A 15017-nucleotide genomic window follows, 5' to 3' on the forward strand; every position below is an offset into this window, starting at 1 on the left:
AAGTGACTTTTTTAAGCAGGACGCTCTTCGAATGCTAATTATAAATCACCAGCAAATTTTTCACTTTGTGAAAACTTGTCAAAGTACTTGAATACATTGTTAATGATTGCGAAAAAAATTAAGTACTTTATTACTTACTATTTTCAAAAATCTCGGTACAATCGTGTAATTTTTGGGACACTAGATGCGATGCTCCTCTTCGCCGATAATTCGGAGTAATCATATTAAATATTAAAATTTTAAAATATTAAAATTCTCCTTCTTGTACGATATCTTGTCTATTACAAGTCGGCAAATCAGGAGTTCGGTATAACTCGACATCGGTAACATTCATAGCCGATGCTCGTGTGTATAGCAACGAATCGATCGTTTTCAGCTCGCTTGTGCACGTGCAGTCGCGCATATATCGTCGGTAAGGAATATCTTTTTTTTACTATCCTCCCGCACGGACTGGCGGCGGAAATATATATCTCTCTATCCACCTGACAACAATAACAAGTTGAGTAAAAATCGATCGAGTCCTAGGCTACGCATTCGACGATGATATGTATACCGAAAGAAGAAGAAAGAGAGAGAGAGAGAGAGATGAGGCTCATTCAGTCGCTGAAACTTCGAACTCGGGCTGGGTGGCAACTATCCTATACCGTACACGATAATATTCGAAACAGATACATGTATGTGCGCGCGCGACCCGCCCCCGCGCGATGGATACGGTATACACACACGATGTAAAATATATAGCATGCAGCCGCGGCGCGACTATATGCACGAGCCATCGCGTATAGGTGCTGTATTTATGCTAGGCGATGTGTACCCATACACACACACAACATGTCGGTCCGACGATTTATACACGTTTTGGAAGCACAGCGACGAGTATAATATACACAGTACATTCTACGTAGCTTACCGTGTACGCGTGTCGTGTGGATACATACCTTACCTTTGATGGCGTGTTTGCATTATCATATTTGCGTGTGCGCGTGTTGCAGTAGCACAAGCATCGTCGGCTGCAGCCGCCGATAACTGCGAATTAGACGACGATGAGAGCGGCCCTCGCAGCACCTGACTCGAGCATCAATTAACACGCATGTTAATCGGATCGTCTTCGTGCATTTATGGAGAAATGGCTGCTTGAAAGGAAGCTCTGGCTATTCGGTAGTACTCTGCCACTGCTGCCTCGAAGGTACGCTAACCAATGGAGCTTTTTTCTCTGCTCCATCATTTTTTACTCGTTCGCATTATTTTTTTATTTTCTTAAAAATAATTTTAAAAAATTAATCAAAGAGTAAAAGTTGACGAGCGACCGGCATCATGAAGTTCAACTTGCGAGAACGTTCACGAACCATCATATCTACGCGTGTATAAATATGAGCTCGATCCCGCGCGCGGCTTTGTATACGTTTACTTGCCACAACTTCGTTGCGAGGCAACTTTTTTTTCTCTCGCTTCGACGTGTGCATTCGGTCGTTTTGACTATTCGATTTCGTTTAATAGGCAGTGGCGGTTTTTGTTAATTTTTTACTGCAGATTTTGCACACGCATTCGGCGAAATTAGCATTGAAATCACGCGATAAACGAGGTTTTAGTGCACTTTTGTAGTTTGTTACAGCCTTGATCTATTTTTATCCTTTTCCTAGCAGTACTATATGAGTACACAATCGGTCGTGTACGTGCGCGCATCCATCAGAAATATTTTTCTTCGCGCCTTTTGATCCATGATTATTCGAATCATGAGGAATGTGTAATGATTCATGTTTATAATTCCATTCATTAACGCTCGTGATTTTTGAAATTTTCATCGATTTTCATAACAGGATGTGCATTAATAATCGCCGCGTTGTTGAACAATTATCGGAAACGCTAACACTCATGCGCGCCTCGAGCCATCGCGTGTCAATTAATTATGCACCGCCACAATGCAGCACACGATATTTATTACGAATACGCGTGAGAAAACGGATAACGAAAGTCGAGAGAACGAGAAAAATTTGACCTTGGGTTAAAGCTCGCGTACACGCGAAGATCGTCGAAAGTAAAAAAGCCTCGCGGTATTACGTGCCAAAAGGGGTATGCGCGCGAAAACGAAATTAAAAGCCGAATGATACCATTTAAATACGCTATTAAGGCTTGTACAGACGATGATTGGCAAGGTCGTCACAGAACGAGCGAAATTAAAAAGCTCTCGAGCTCGATGCGAACGTAGAGAATTGATAGATCGTTAAAGCAGAAATTTTTTTCTTTTACCGATCATCCCTCGCGTTGGCTTATCTCTATTTTTCCATCTCCAACTCTATGAATTGTTTATTCGCTCCATTAGCGGAAACATCGACTTTGACATCGAAAAATTGCCCGGAAAAATCGATAAAACCTGGTTGTTATTCAGCAGCAGCAGCAGCAGTTTTGCGGGTGAAACAAATCAACGCGTCGCAAAGCTTGGCGTTACCGAAAGAAAACATATAGTGCAACGGTAAACTTCTCATCGATGCATTGTAAAATAAACAAAATTTCTACGATCTCGCAAATGACCTCGTCATTGGATCGGTTATTTCCTGTTACAACAAAGCACTCGCCCACTCCTCCCCTTTCGCCTTTTCGAGTTATTATTTCTCGGAAAGCTCGTGTACGCCTCGAGACTCTACTATATAAGCGAAACTGACTTACACTTACTCACACGAAGGCTCAGAACAAATCGAGTGCAACGTGTGTACATGCAAAAGGAATACAAGAAAAGAGACGTACTTACCCCCGAGGCTTCAAACGATTTTCACATAAAATTATAAAAGTTTCCACCTGGTACGAGAATATCGATTCTCTCGGCTAATGTTCGGTCCGTGTGTACCTCTTTTTTTATTATTATAGGTAAGCGTATACCTCCGAGCTCGCTCGCTCGCTCTGTATACACGTACAAATACATATTGTATAGATATATAGTGTACTTGTAACTTGTACAATATGATATCTAGTCAGTCGTTGGAGCCGAGCGGCGGGTCACATTTGTCGCAGTCCGCTATGAAACAGTGTTTAGCGAAACGTTGTTGCGTGTGCCCGCGGTACATCGTACACCGAGCAAGAAGAAGAAAATTCGCGACGTTCGACGTTTTACGACGTATCGGCTGCGTGCAGATGCCAAAAGTTTGAGTTGTCTGCAAAAATGAAGTCCAGCAAATAGAGAGAGATTCGCAATCGATCGACGATCGAGAGGCTCGAATGTGTCATGAATGCCCTACTGCAAATCTTGTATGTATTTAATCATTGATGTGTGTGCATATACGACTACGATAAACGATCGCGCGGGTCAATTTTCATCATTTTGGCGAACTCCTTTTTTTGTCGCGACATTATACCTGTGGCCTATAAGATGATGATTTTAAGTACACATCCTTTGCGTCTTTTAAACGGCCCTCATTTCGTTGCCCGTCTACCTTGGCCATAATTCATTAATGTATAATATCTGTGTAAAACTCACAACTCGAGTGTGTATAGCTGGCTGAGTCTATTATAATCCGTGTTCGTGGTTTCCTGATTACGCCCGGCCCGAACTATGTGCGTCAGTTGTTGGCCGATTTCTCGCTGTACCGCACACGGGTGGCGAAAAGTTTTTGTTTCGTGAAATTCTTTAAAAAGTTCGTTTGAATTCTGAAAATCCTGGGAAAAGTACACAGAAATTATGAACAGCGCAATCGAAGATGGTCAACTATGAGGTGATACATTTTGTTCGAAGAAAAAAAATAAAATAAACGCGACAACCAAGGTATAAGTCGAAATAACAAAAAAAAAAAGATGACACTTGTTCCGTGCACCGAGGAGCTTTTTTCGATTGACATTGGAATGCTAATTGAAAACCGCATGCATTTTTCAATTTCAAAAATCGATATAGCCACCGACGCGGTGACGATTACTGCGCTTGTACCCCTCGTACGCGTGGCCGTCGACACATTGTTTCTCGTCCAACGCACCGATAATAATATAACAATGACTCTAACCTTTAAAACTGTTGTCAGCGTTAAAAATTCTTGCAGTGTACCGCGCGCATCTTCGTCCACCTATTATCCTTTGTGTCCTGGCCTCGAGTTCATTGCGATCCTTAAAATTTGCAGTAATGAGTTTTCCAAATTTTCCCGGTATCGCGAAAATCGCCAAGATCCTCAACGACTTGTGCACGGTCGATTACGGTCGGTATGTACCAGTTTGGTGAGTCGAATGACAGATAATGATCGGTAATCGTAAGAAAAACGCGCGAGCGTATGTGTGAATTCGATTGCCGTATGATTTATTCAACGACGCGGCTGTGTTAGTGTACGCGTGTTTGTGTGTGCAGTATCGTTGTGCCGCGCATCAGCCCGAAGGTTTGAGGAAACCATTTTTCGTCCTTGGAAAATGAATTAGTGTGTGTGCTTGTATGAATATAACGTGACAACGAGGTGCAAGCTCGCAATGAGCTATAAACGAATCAAGGTGCTCATTATGCATGTGCCTTTATGAACAAAAAGCTCAGTCGTGTCGCGAGTCCGTTTCGCGCATGGAAGGTAAATTTCCGAAAACCAATAATTGTTCGGTCACGTTGTCTATTCGAGGTTCGTTTCTGTAACCGCAGTAATACATTAACATCGAACCTTTACACGAATTTGGCGCTTCTGCCGAAACGCGACACAATTCGGCAGGGCTGCCACTTTACACGTGCACGCAACACACTCGCACATATCTAAACTATACATTACATTAAAAGCTCGGTCATTCGAAGTCGGTCACGTGGCGTAAGCGACAAAACGGGTGCAGGTTAATTCAGGCGCGTCGTGCATACCTAAATGCATGTATAAATAAATTCATCGGCCCGACGTGTTGTGTGTGTGTAACATTTCACCTGGAACAAAAGCGTCTCTGAATAGGTAATGCGTCGATGTATATAACGAAATGGAGTCAGCCTTGTTTTTACACGCGTACCCAATAAAGTCACCGGCTGCAGTATTTAAATTTAACGAAAAAAGAAAAAGAAAAAAAATTCGGTTAAAACGTTTCGGGTAGTGGGATTATGATCGCATATAAATATACCCGATCGTCTAACGGTTTGTTATATCGCAAGAGGCGCGAAGGGAGCGCAAGCGCAAACGTCTCTTCAAGACGGCGGGCAGTGCGCGATTTTCTTGCTCTCCCTTTGGAGCGTGCGTCGTCGAGGCATATACCTTATACGCGGACTGACACGAAGGGGGAGCTTGACCCTTGGTCAATGGCGTGCAGCGGCGAGAGCCCCGAGCATTATTACAGTTTGCGGCAGTTGCCTACCAACGTCTCGAGCATCGAGAGCTGCATTATATCGCATACGTGCATAGTGCGAGTTTTCTTTGATCCTTTGCGCGTATATCATACAAAGTCGAGGGAACCGATCCGAGGAGAACACGATGCTGTTCACTCAGCAGTTTACTCTGCCCTGTTTAGCCAAGTACCGAAAGTACGATCGATTTGTCGAATAAATTTTTAAAATAATATCTAAATCAACATTTTTGACATACATGCCACAGCGGAATAAATTCAACTTTATTTGTTTTCTGTTCGTTTTTTCTTCTCACTTACTGTGGGTGCAGGTCGCGAGCACCGAGCAAAGCGATGGAGCGCTACGAGAGGCTGGGCAGATTGGGCGAGGGCAGTTACGGCGTCGTCTTCCAGTGCAGAGATCGGCAAACGGGACGACTCGTGGCCGTGAAAAAGTTTCAACAGACCGAGGACGACCCGCTCATCAGGAAGATAGCCCTCAGAGAGATCAGGCTACTGAAGGTACACAAACATAAGACTTCTTAATTTACATAAACTCAAAAAAAAAAGAAAATATTTTTTTTCTTCAACGAACACACGGTAGCGACGAATAGAGTACTTTTTCTCGAGTCTCAAGCGTCGGATGAAATGCAACGTCGATCGGGGGTATACACTGTATAGATCGGCTATATTATACAGCATTATGTACCGCGGCGTCGAGTAGCTTTATACGTATATAAAGCACGTGAACGAGGCTCGCGCGAGTCCGAGCACGGGGTGAACAACCCCCGGCCGAGCAAGCTCGAGCCGGACTCTATCTCAAGCTTTGGTCACTTCCGTCGCTCATTCGGAATTTATATATTATGAACTCGCGACACGCATACCCTTTCACGTATACAGCCCCTTGTATCCTCCGCATTAAAGTCTCTCGTGCAAAATATCGTTGGTTTTTTTAGCTTATCGTTCGTGAGCTTGTAACGTGTGTGCATTACAGCAGCTAAAACAGCAAAATTACGGGCGACTTTTTGTGCAGGCACATCTGTATGCGATACCGACTGTTTGAATATTTTATCGTCGTTACGTTGCCGCATTTGTACATAGTCTTCTCGCTTTTTTTTTCTTCTTGTCGGTTTCGACTTGTTGTAGAAATTTTTTTATCGAAACTACTGCAGTGAATTTTTTTTCCATTATCGCAGCGATCGATATGAAACGCGCGTGCATACGGGTACGATACAAGCACATATAGAAATTAAAATTTAACCATACGTCGGCGAAGCTTCCAGACGTCGAATTACCCCGTTGATGAACGTAATTGTAGCTTCGCCAGCAGAATCTTGATCGCCCATCCGACACGACGTATGAAATTTCGAGTGTTTTTTTTTTCCTATCCGTGCACGCCGAATCGATCTCTCGTGCATTCGAACGTCATCGTCGTACGATATATATCACCCGTGCGAAAAACGTCAAAACGCAAAAATACGTCATGGAACGAAAAGATTCGAATCAATCGTAATCGTCGATCATGCGGCGCGAGCAAATGAAACGTAAGAGAAAGCGAAGGAAAAGAAAACAATTGGTGCACGATAAGCTCGTTACGTGTGTATATTTACCGTCGACGAAAAGGGCGAAATGTTGGTATGGCTCGCGTGTGTTGCGCTGACGACACAGACCACTGGTCAATACTACTACTACCCGCGAGGGAGCGTCGGTCAATATTTTCGTCTCTAGTCGACTGCAAGACACGCGAACGTAGACGTGTGCATGTGTGTGTGTGTGTATAAAATAATCCATGGCTTTTAATCCTTTATCGCAACTGCAGTCTGCAGCGTTGCGAATTTGTTCCTGTATAATTTCCTATAATTTTGTATTGGAAGAAAGGCCGTTAAACATGAGAATAGCAGTAAAAATGTTTTCGTATCAATGATTTTTATTTAATCGTAAGTTTCATTGCCAATTAGAGATCCAATTAAACATCTCGATATCTCGAAGCTTCCAGAAAAAGCACAGACACATTCTCAATCTTCCAGCGGCCGACGCGAAACTTCGCGTGAGAGATACGCAATCTTACAAGCCAGTTTCTACGACATCGCTGCATACGCGATATTTCTTCGTCACTCCAGATGGATATATGCATACGAGGTTCGCGAAGATTCGAAATGTGCACCCTCTCGCATGTGGGAAATTAAATGCTATAAGGAACGAATAAAAGAAGTCCGCGCGCGGACACCATTCATTTTCGTATCGTAGTACGTACGAGGAAATACTAATAACGACGATCGATTTCGCGAGCCCTGCAATCTTGAACCTGACCCCTTCGTGCACCAACGGCGTTAATTTCGGTGGCGAAATATAACGAGCTCGTCTAGAGTCGACAGCTTTGAGGAGGGAATTAAAATTTTTAATGAACGCGTGATGATTAGTGCAAATTTTCCCCAGAGTGAATTATGCATTCGTCAAGTTGTTGAATAAAAATGTTCAACCTTGGGGAAAAACACACCGATCTTCTTTTGTTCGTGGAGGACGCAGAAGGATAAAGACTTTTTTTGCACCTGTCATGTCAAGCACAAAAAGATTTTATATGCATGGATAAATTATGCATTAGCATTGAATAAAGAAAAAAATAAATGATTAATGATTTTTTTTAAAATTCCTCCACCTCCGATGATATGCTCGCACAGAATCTCAAACATCCAAACCTCGTGAACCTGCTGGAGGTGTTCCGACGCAAGCGCAAGCTCCACCTTGTGTTCGAGTACTGCGAACACACGCTGCTCAACGAGATGGACAAGTACCCGCACGGCTGTCCCGAGGCCATGATCAAGCAGCTCACCTGGCAGATACTCCAGGGCGTGGCCTACTGCCATCGTCTGGGCTGCGTGCATCGCGACGTCAAGCCCGAGAACATCCTCATCACGGCCGAGGGCGTGGTAAAGCTCTGCGACTTCGGCTTCGCTCGCATGCTCAGCCCCGGCGAGAACTACACAGAGTACGTGGCGACGAGGTGGTACCGGGCGCCGGAGCTGCTCGTCGGCGATACCCAGTACAGCACCCAGGTCGACGTCTGGGCCATCGGCTGCGTCTTCGCCGAGCTCATACGCGGCGAGGCGCTCTGGCCCGGCAAGTCCGACGTCGATCAGCTCTACATCATCAGGCGGACGATCGGTGATCTGCTGCCACGCCACATGGCCATCTTCCAGCAGAACGAGTTCTTTGCGGGGATCACGCTGCCGACCCCGCAGACGCTGACGCCGCTGGAGAGTCTCATGCCAGACACGGCCTCCTCGTCCATACAGCTGGACTTCATGAAGAAGTGCCTGGACAAGGATCCCGAGGAGAGGTGGACCTGCGATCAGCTGCTTCAGCACGTCTACTTTGAGAATTTCCACTTCAAAATGCCCGAGACCGAGGCGGACGAGTACGAGAAGTTGAGGAGCGTGAGGGAGAGGTCGAGGGTGAGTTTAGTCAAACCATTATTATTACCTTACCAGACAGATGCCATAATTTCAGGATACAAATTTGATTATTTCTATTTTTCAGCAACACTCGAACTTCAGTCAAATGATATTGCCGCAATTACCGAAAGCTTCGGGCTTCGCTCACGCGATTGGTCAAAATAACACTGAAACGAATCGGCCACGAAGCTCATCCCTGCGTCACCAGCAGAGCTTCGATCATTTGCCCGTTATAAGAGGCTGATGATAGACTAGTCGTGAAATTTTAACGGACAAACGAAATAGACGCTAAACTGTGATGATTGTATAAAATATGACAAAAAAAGGCCTCGAGTGATGGTGTTTTAATCATTTGTACACACACTTTCGTATAACCGAGTGTTCTATCCTTACGGCAGATTACATATTATATAATATATTAAAAAATTATATAAATAGAAATTCATGATGTAAATGATGAAGGCGATCATTGTAAAATATAATTGTAACGACGTTGACGACACTTTTCTTAATATTCATGCAGTCGCACATCACTCATCGTTTTGTGTTTCTCATCGTATACAATGCAACAGTGACAATCGTTCATTTTTTTTTCACTCATTCATATCAATTGTACACGGATATGGTGATTACGTAATCGTAAGATATGTAAGGTATGTCCTTCATGCTACAGAATTGAAAGAACCTTCCTGCGCTGGGGCGTCCATATATAATGTATAAAAGCGGAAGTACATTATCTGAAAATTGAAATTATTTCTACTCGTTTTTCAACAAGATATTGCAAGATAATTTCACTCGCGTATTTTTTAACAAAATTGAATTTCCGACGAATGTCTATGGATATTATGGGTTTATAAAATTCAGCCAAAAATCAAAATTATAATCCGGTCCATTATTTTGAGTCACCATAGAGCCTTTTGAAGAAATATTCAATACAAGTTTCAGAAAATTGGATTGAAATTTTGATATTTTGGTTGACTTTTATATTTCCTTATGTGTGCAAAGCAATATCTTAATAATAGGACATTCCATCATGTCGATTTAGAGTTATGATGTCAAAAGAATTAATACTACCTAATTTGATAGCAATGAAAATTGAACAAGGGCTATGTAAAATAAGGGGTTCCACTTTTGAAAACAAATTTTTAACAGGTACAAAAAACATGATTTTTAGGCTCTAAAATTTAGTTGCATACGCTGTGAAAATGAAAGCAAAATTATTTTTGCAGGCATAATAGTTTGAAAATAAGAACATCTAAAAAGATGTGAAGCTTCTTTATATTTTTTTTGTAAATAAAACGAAATAAAAATCGAAACCAAAATAATAAAATCTAAGATATTTATGGAATTTTTTTTTTTAATTGATTCATTTTAATGACATAGATAATTGGCTTCATTGAATAACGCCATACATTGAAAATGCAGCAAATATGCTAATTAACATCATGATTTGTGAAGTTTCACCGCAAAGCAAATGTTGCATAAGTCTCGATTTTTTAGTTTCTCGAGAATTATTTCGCATATCTCAATCGGAAGCCGATAGTGTATCAGTCCCCAAAAAGGATCCAGTGCCCATTTTTGGAAAAATCCTCTCGATAGTTTCTCAAAGAGATGCAGAGTGCAAGCCTCTCTCTGCTGTTTGGAAAATTTATACAAATATTTTGAGTGCATGAATTTGAAGAAGTCCGAATATAAATTAATTTTTTTGGCCTCTTGAGGTTCTATGCGGGTCAAGTCGTAAAGTGAATAGCTCGAATTTATCTTGATCTTTCTCGCTTTCCTCGTAAACTTCTCGTCATCATACCAATATATTTCAGCATCTGTCGGTCTCTCGAGCTTTGATTTCTCGAACAATCCGTACGTACCGTATAATAATGTCATGATAGTTAAGACATCGCTTCGGTCCAGTACGTAATTTCTTTTATCAAGCTGTTGGAAGACGGCCAGAGCACCAAAACCAAGTTGCAATATCAATATTAAATTTTCCTCTTCGCTCGTGAACGATTTCAAACATTCGTCGAAATGACTCTGAGTGGGGAAAACGAAACTAGACAGATCGGCGCCACGATCCAAGAGAACGTCGACCACATCCGGCTGTAGACCCGCTACGGCCCATTGCAAAGGTGTTCGGCCCAACTTGTCCCGGGCCTCGATGTTCAACGGCTGATTTAATCCGTCATAGATCTCTAGTAACGTTTTCGTCAAGCCATACTCGTTGCCCATCGTGTAAATCAAGTGCAAAGGTGTCAATCCCTCTGCATTAGTTAAATTAGGATTAGCACCTCGGCTCATCAGCGATTTGACCGCCTTCTTTTTGTTTTGGCGCAGAGCGAGATGCAATGGTCGGTTACCCCATTTGTCCGGAGCATCGATGTGTACCTGTTGATTTAATTCGTCATTGACCCTGAAAAACACATCCACCATGTCATCGATGCGTCTGCTTCTTTGGCAAATATGGTGCAGAGGAGTCAATCCGTCCGCATTGGGCAGGTTCGGACCGGCACCTTTTATTAACAGTAATTTAGCCACCTGTAAGTTGTCGTATTTCAGAGCCAAGTGCAGCGGTGTATTACCCAAATTGTCTTGGGCATCAACCCACAACGGTTGATTAAATTCATTATGGATCTCGAAGAGTAGCTGCGCCAAGTCACGATCATCGTTGAAATAATCCTTGCAAATGCAGTGCACAGGAGTCAGTCCTTCTGCATTGGGCAGATTCAAATCTGCGCCCTGTCTCAATAAAAATAGGACCAAATCTTTACGACGACGAGACTCGATCGTGTGTGCGGTTGTCAGACCTGACATCTGACACATAGCTTTCGCAAAACAGATCGTGTGTCGGTAATGCTCGTATTCAGACCTCAGAGGATTTCCAAGGTATTTATCTTTCAGCGTTAAATTCTCGTGGGCATGGTCCAAAACCAAGAGCAATGGAGTGTTACCCAACTTGTCCTGGGCATTGACCTGCACTGGTTGATTATTTTCGTGACTGAGCTCGAATAATATCTTTGCCAAGTCAACGAGGCCTTTCGAGCAAATCAGGTGCAGAGCAGTCGATCCAGCCGCATTGGCTACATGCGGATCAGCGCCTCTTCTCAGCAACAATTCAACCATTTCCTTGCTTTCATTGAGCAGAGCTAATTGCAATGGTGTATTGCCCAACTTGTCCTGAGCATTGACTTGCACCGCCCGATGTTTATCATCGCTTATTTTGAAAACCATCTCCAAGAAGTCATAAGAGCAGTGACGACAGATAATGTGCAGAGATGTAGATCCTTTTGCATCGGTCAAATTTGGACTAGCTCCACTATTCAGTAGTAATTCGGCTACCCTCTTGTGGTTATGGTAGAGAGCCAAGTGCAATGGCGAATGAAGGAATTTCTCGGCCGATTCTTCAGGTAGGCAATCGGGATCCTGGCCGAGCTCGAGAAATTTCTTGACAATATCATAACACCCATGTGCGCAGGCTACATGGAAATGCGTTAATCCAAATTCGTCGGTATAATTCACATCGAACCGTTTGTATATTTTGAAAAGACTAGGGATACTTTCAGAAAGTTTACGCTCGCTCAAAACTCCGCACTCGTCTCTAGCCGCACGATGCAGTGGTGTGGTACGACGCAACAATGGCTCGCCGTCTTCGTCGACTTCCGGCTTGTCTCTGTAGCCGCTGTGGATCACGAGCTCAACAATCCGTTTTCCCTCATAATTTTCCTCATCCGTGTTAGACTTCTTCGCGGCCTTCCAGAGAAGATGCTCGATTTCTTCGCGAATCGAAAGAGGGCGATTAGAAGATAAGATAAAAAGTTCCAAGTTTGAGCGTTCGTTAAGGTTAACCTCGCAACCTTCACCTCGAATTCTGAACATTTTTTACTATGCGCTTACACTTCCAACAAAAAATCACTGATATAAAATAAAAATTTCACTTTGTTGCTTATTATGTAGTGTCTAGATGTGCACTGACTATTACACGTAGTACGATCTAAGCACTTGGTCGAAATTATTAAATATGAAAGATACGTAGCATGAGCTGTCGTATCTAAAACGTGGACGCGCACATGTGCAAGTGAGAGAGACAGATACACTTACGCGACGCGGCATAGATGATGTCATTATAGGCTGCTTTCACCGAATTTGGATATGGTCCAAGACTTGGTATAGGAATAGGAATTCGACCCGCATTGACGCGTGCGCGTCGTAAAAATCGTTACATCACTTATCTGACAACAATAGGGGAATGTCGGGTAACTGCAGCAGCGGGGGGTAACGCAGGAAATGGTAATTTTCAAATAAAAATGATGATCCAAATCATTTTTTTGTATTTATCACTGAAGATAAGTTGTTTGAAGAGATTGTTCAAAAAATACTGGAAATGTTGAATAAAATCAAAATCACTTGCAATCGGTACTCACTACCGAAATTTGAAAGATATCGAAAATATATATCAAAATTGTTTTGAAAATTGCAAAAAAATCAAATCAATTATCGGGCTGCGTTTTTTGAGACCTAAATTAAAAAGAACATCTAAGAAATTTGAGTAAATCTAAAATATTAAGGGGCTACTAATTTTTTTAAATCGATGGTACAATTACCGATGTCTTGGACAAATCTAACGCACTAGATCGGTTCATCCCACCGGCCCAAGACCTCCCTAGATCTGTCGTACCGCTATAAATCCATCCATAAACCATTTCTAGAAAAACAACAAAAAATTAGTTCATACTGTGAAACTTCAACAAAATCCTACAAAAAAAATTAAAATCCAAGCAAATTAACAATTTAATGTCAATCCGATGTCAAAATTGTCTATGATTCGATTGTTTACAATCAAGTTTCCGATTTATCTGCTTATACATATTTGTTTTTAAATATTATATAGAATTTCACATCACAGAGATATAAGTATTTGAAACTATGACTTAATTAGCATTGTATATTATTTACTTTTCGAGAGCGACGAAAAGATCTGCTTGATCTTCATGTTATATCGTATAACGACTTTTCTTTAATAGTCAATTACTACGAGAGTAAATAGGACGTTCCATTTAAGATTTTGAAGTATTAAAACTTTTCCCGCGATGAAAAGAAATATAAAAAGTGAAAATGATAAGCCAAAGAAGCTATGTGTAAATCGGAATGAAGAAACTAGGAGCTCTGAAGATTCGACTGGTTTAACACCAGCAAACGGTAAACAATACAATTTTTACATTTTGGATAATTCTAATTTATTTATATAAGACTAGTTTGATCATAAAAGTTATATTGGATATTGTCATAAGAAAATTATAGAATGCATGTGACGTTGCAGTTAGGAGATCTCTAAAAAAGTGAAAGACTTGTTAAAAAATTCATGCCTATTATTTTTTTTATTTATGAATTAATATTTCTCTCTTTTTTTCCTTCGAATATCCGTCTAAAGTTTCTGGTTTACTAAACGATGAAGCAGAATCGACACTCATCAATCAAAATAATCAAGTCGGTGCTCAGTCTGTAGATTTATTAGAACCTGCGGCTATTGCTGGGCCTTCAAGACAGTCAAGCAGCGAATCCACGGCGCAAAACTCTTCCAAAATAGAGGTGAGTTTACTTTAATTTATCTACAAAAATTATCTTTTGCTTCGATTGTATTTTGCAAAGATGATGTAGACTATTGAAACGCATTAAAAGTATAGTTATAGAAATCAGAAACGTTTGTTTTTTAGGAGTCGAGTAATAACGAGCTTCTTCACCTTCCAATAGAAGAATCGGACATTTTTATAAGTCAATTCGTGGAAGAGTTCCAAAATAAAAAAGGATCTTATGAATACTTCATGAAGGCTTTGGCCGAATATCGCGAGAATATAATCGGTTACATCGAGCTGAGGCGACGAATGTTTTGCGTCTTCAGAAATTACCCGAAATGGACAGAAAAAATTAATGAATTTTTTCCAAATTATTTAAAACTTCCAATAAATAATTGTAATCGCGAGACGGAAAGCAGTGATACCGATGACGAACATGTATAATTATTATAGTATCAATTTACTTGTAATTAGTTTAATATTTTTATTTTTTTTTTTTTACTAATATAAAATAAAATTAAAGTACTTCCACACAATGAAATTGTTATGCACCTGGCTATATGGTATATGTGTATTGCATTTGAGGGTATGTCGTATGTGAATGAGTATGCGCGAAAGCTCGACATATAGCATCAAGATAACAAAAGCTTGTTGCATGGCCGCGATACAGCTACGATATTGTTTCGCTTTTTCGCGAACCTACTCTCCTCGCTCGTGCATATAATATGTAGCAGCTGAAATGTACCAAGAGGAG

General features: G+C 41.5%; 2 protein-coding genes across 6 annotated transcripts; both read left to right on the forward strand.

Moving 5' to 3' along the window:
• Positions 1 to 915: 915 nt before the first annotated feature.
• On the forward strand, positions 916 to 10016 carry LOC106653844 (cyclin-dependent kinase-like 1). Of its 5 annotated transcripts, none has more exons than XM_014373436.2 (4): positions 916 to 1186; positions 5583 to 5772; positions 7929 to 8702; positions 8788 to 10016. In XM_014373436.2, exons 1-4 carry the CDS (start codon positions 1119 to 1121, stop codon positions 8944 to 8946), a joined length of 1191 nt encoding a protein of 396 aa, XP_014228922.1. In that variant the 5' UTR covers positions 916 to 1118; the 3' UTR covers positions 8947 to 10016. The 5 variants fall into 5 exon arrangements, with proteins under 5 accessions (XP_014228922.1, XP_023314831.1, XP_023314866.1 ...); XM_023459063.1 differs by lacking the exon at positions 916 to 1186 and adding an exon at positions 3015 to 3240 and having other exon boundaries at positions 5574 to 5772; XM_023459098.1 differs by lacking the exon at positions 916 to 1186 and adding an exon at positions 3015 to 3240.
• A 3468-nt stretch (positions 10017 to 13484) lies between these two features.
• Positions 13485 to 14841, forward strand: LOC106653867. The gene is made up of 3 exons (XM_014373462.2): positions 13485 to 13889; positions 14122 to 14279; positions 14405 to 14841. The coding sequence occupies exons 1-3, from the start codon at positions 13781 to 13783 to the stop codon at positions 14705 to 14707; spliced, it is 570 nt and encodes a 189-aa protein (XP_014228948.1). The 5' UTR covers positions 13485 to 13780; the 3' UTR covers positions 14708 to 14841.
• Positions 14842 to 15017: the final 176 nt, after the last annotated feature.

This window comes from Trichogramma pretiosum, unplaced genomic scaffold, assembly GCF_000599845.2.
Source record: "Trichogramma pretiosum strain Unisexual culture from Peru unplaced genomic scaffold, Tpre_2.0 scaffold103, whole genome shotgun sequence".
NCBI classification, from domain to species: Eukaryota; Metazoa; Arthropoda; class Insecta; order Hymenoptera; family Trichogrammatidae; genus Trichogramma; species Trichogramma pretiosum.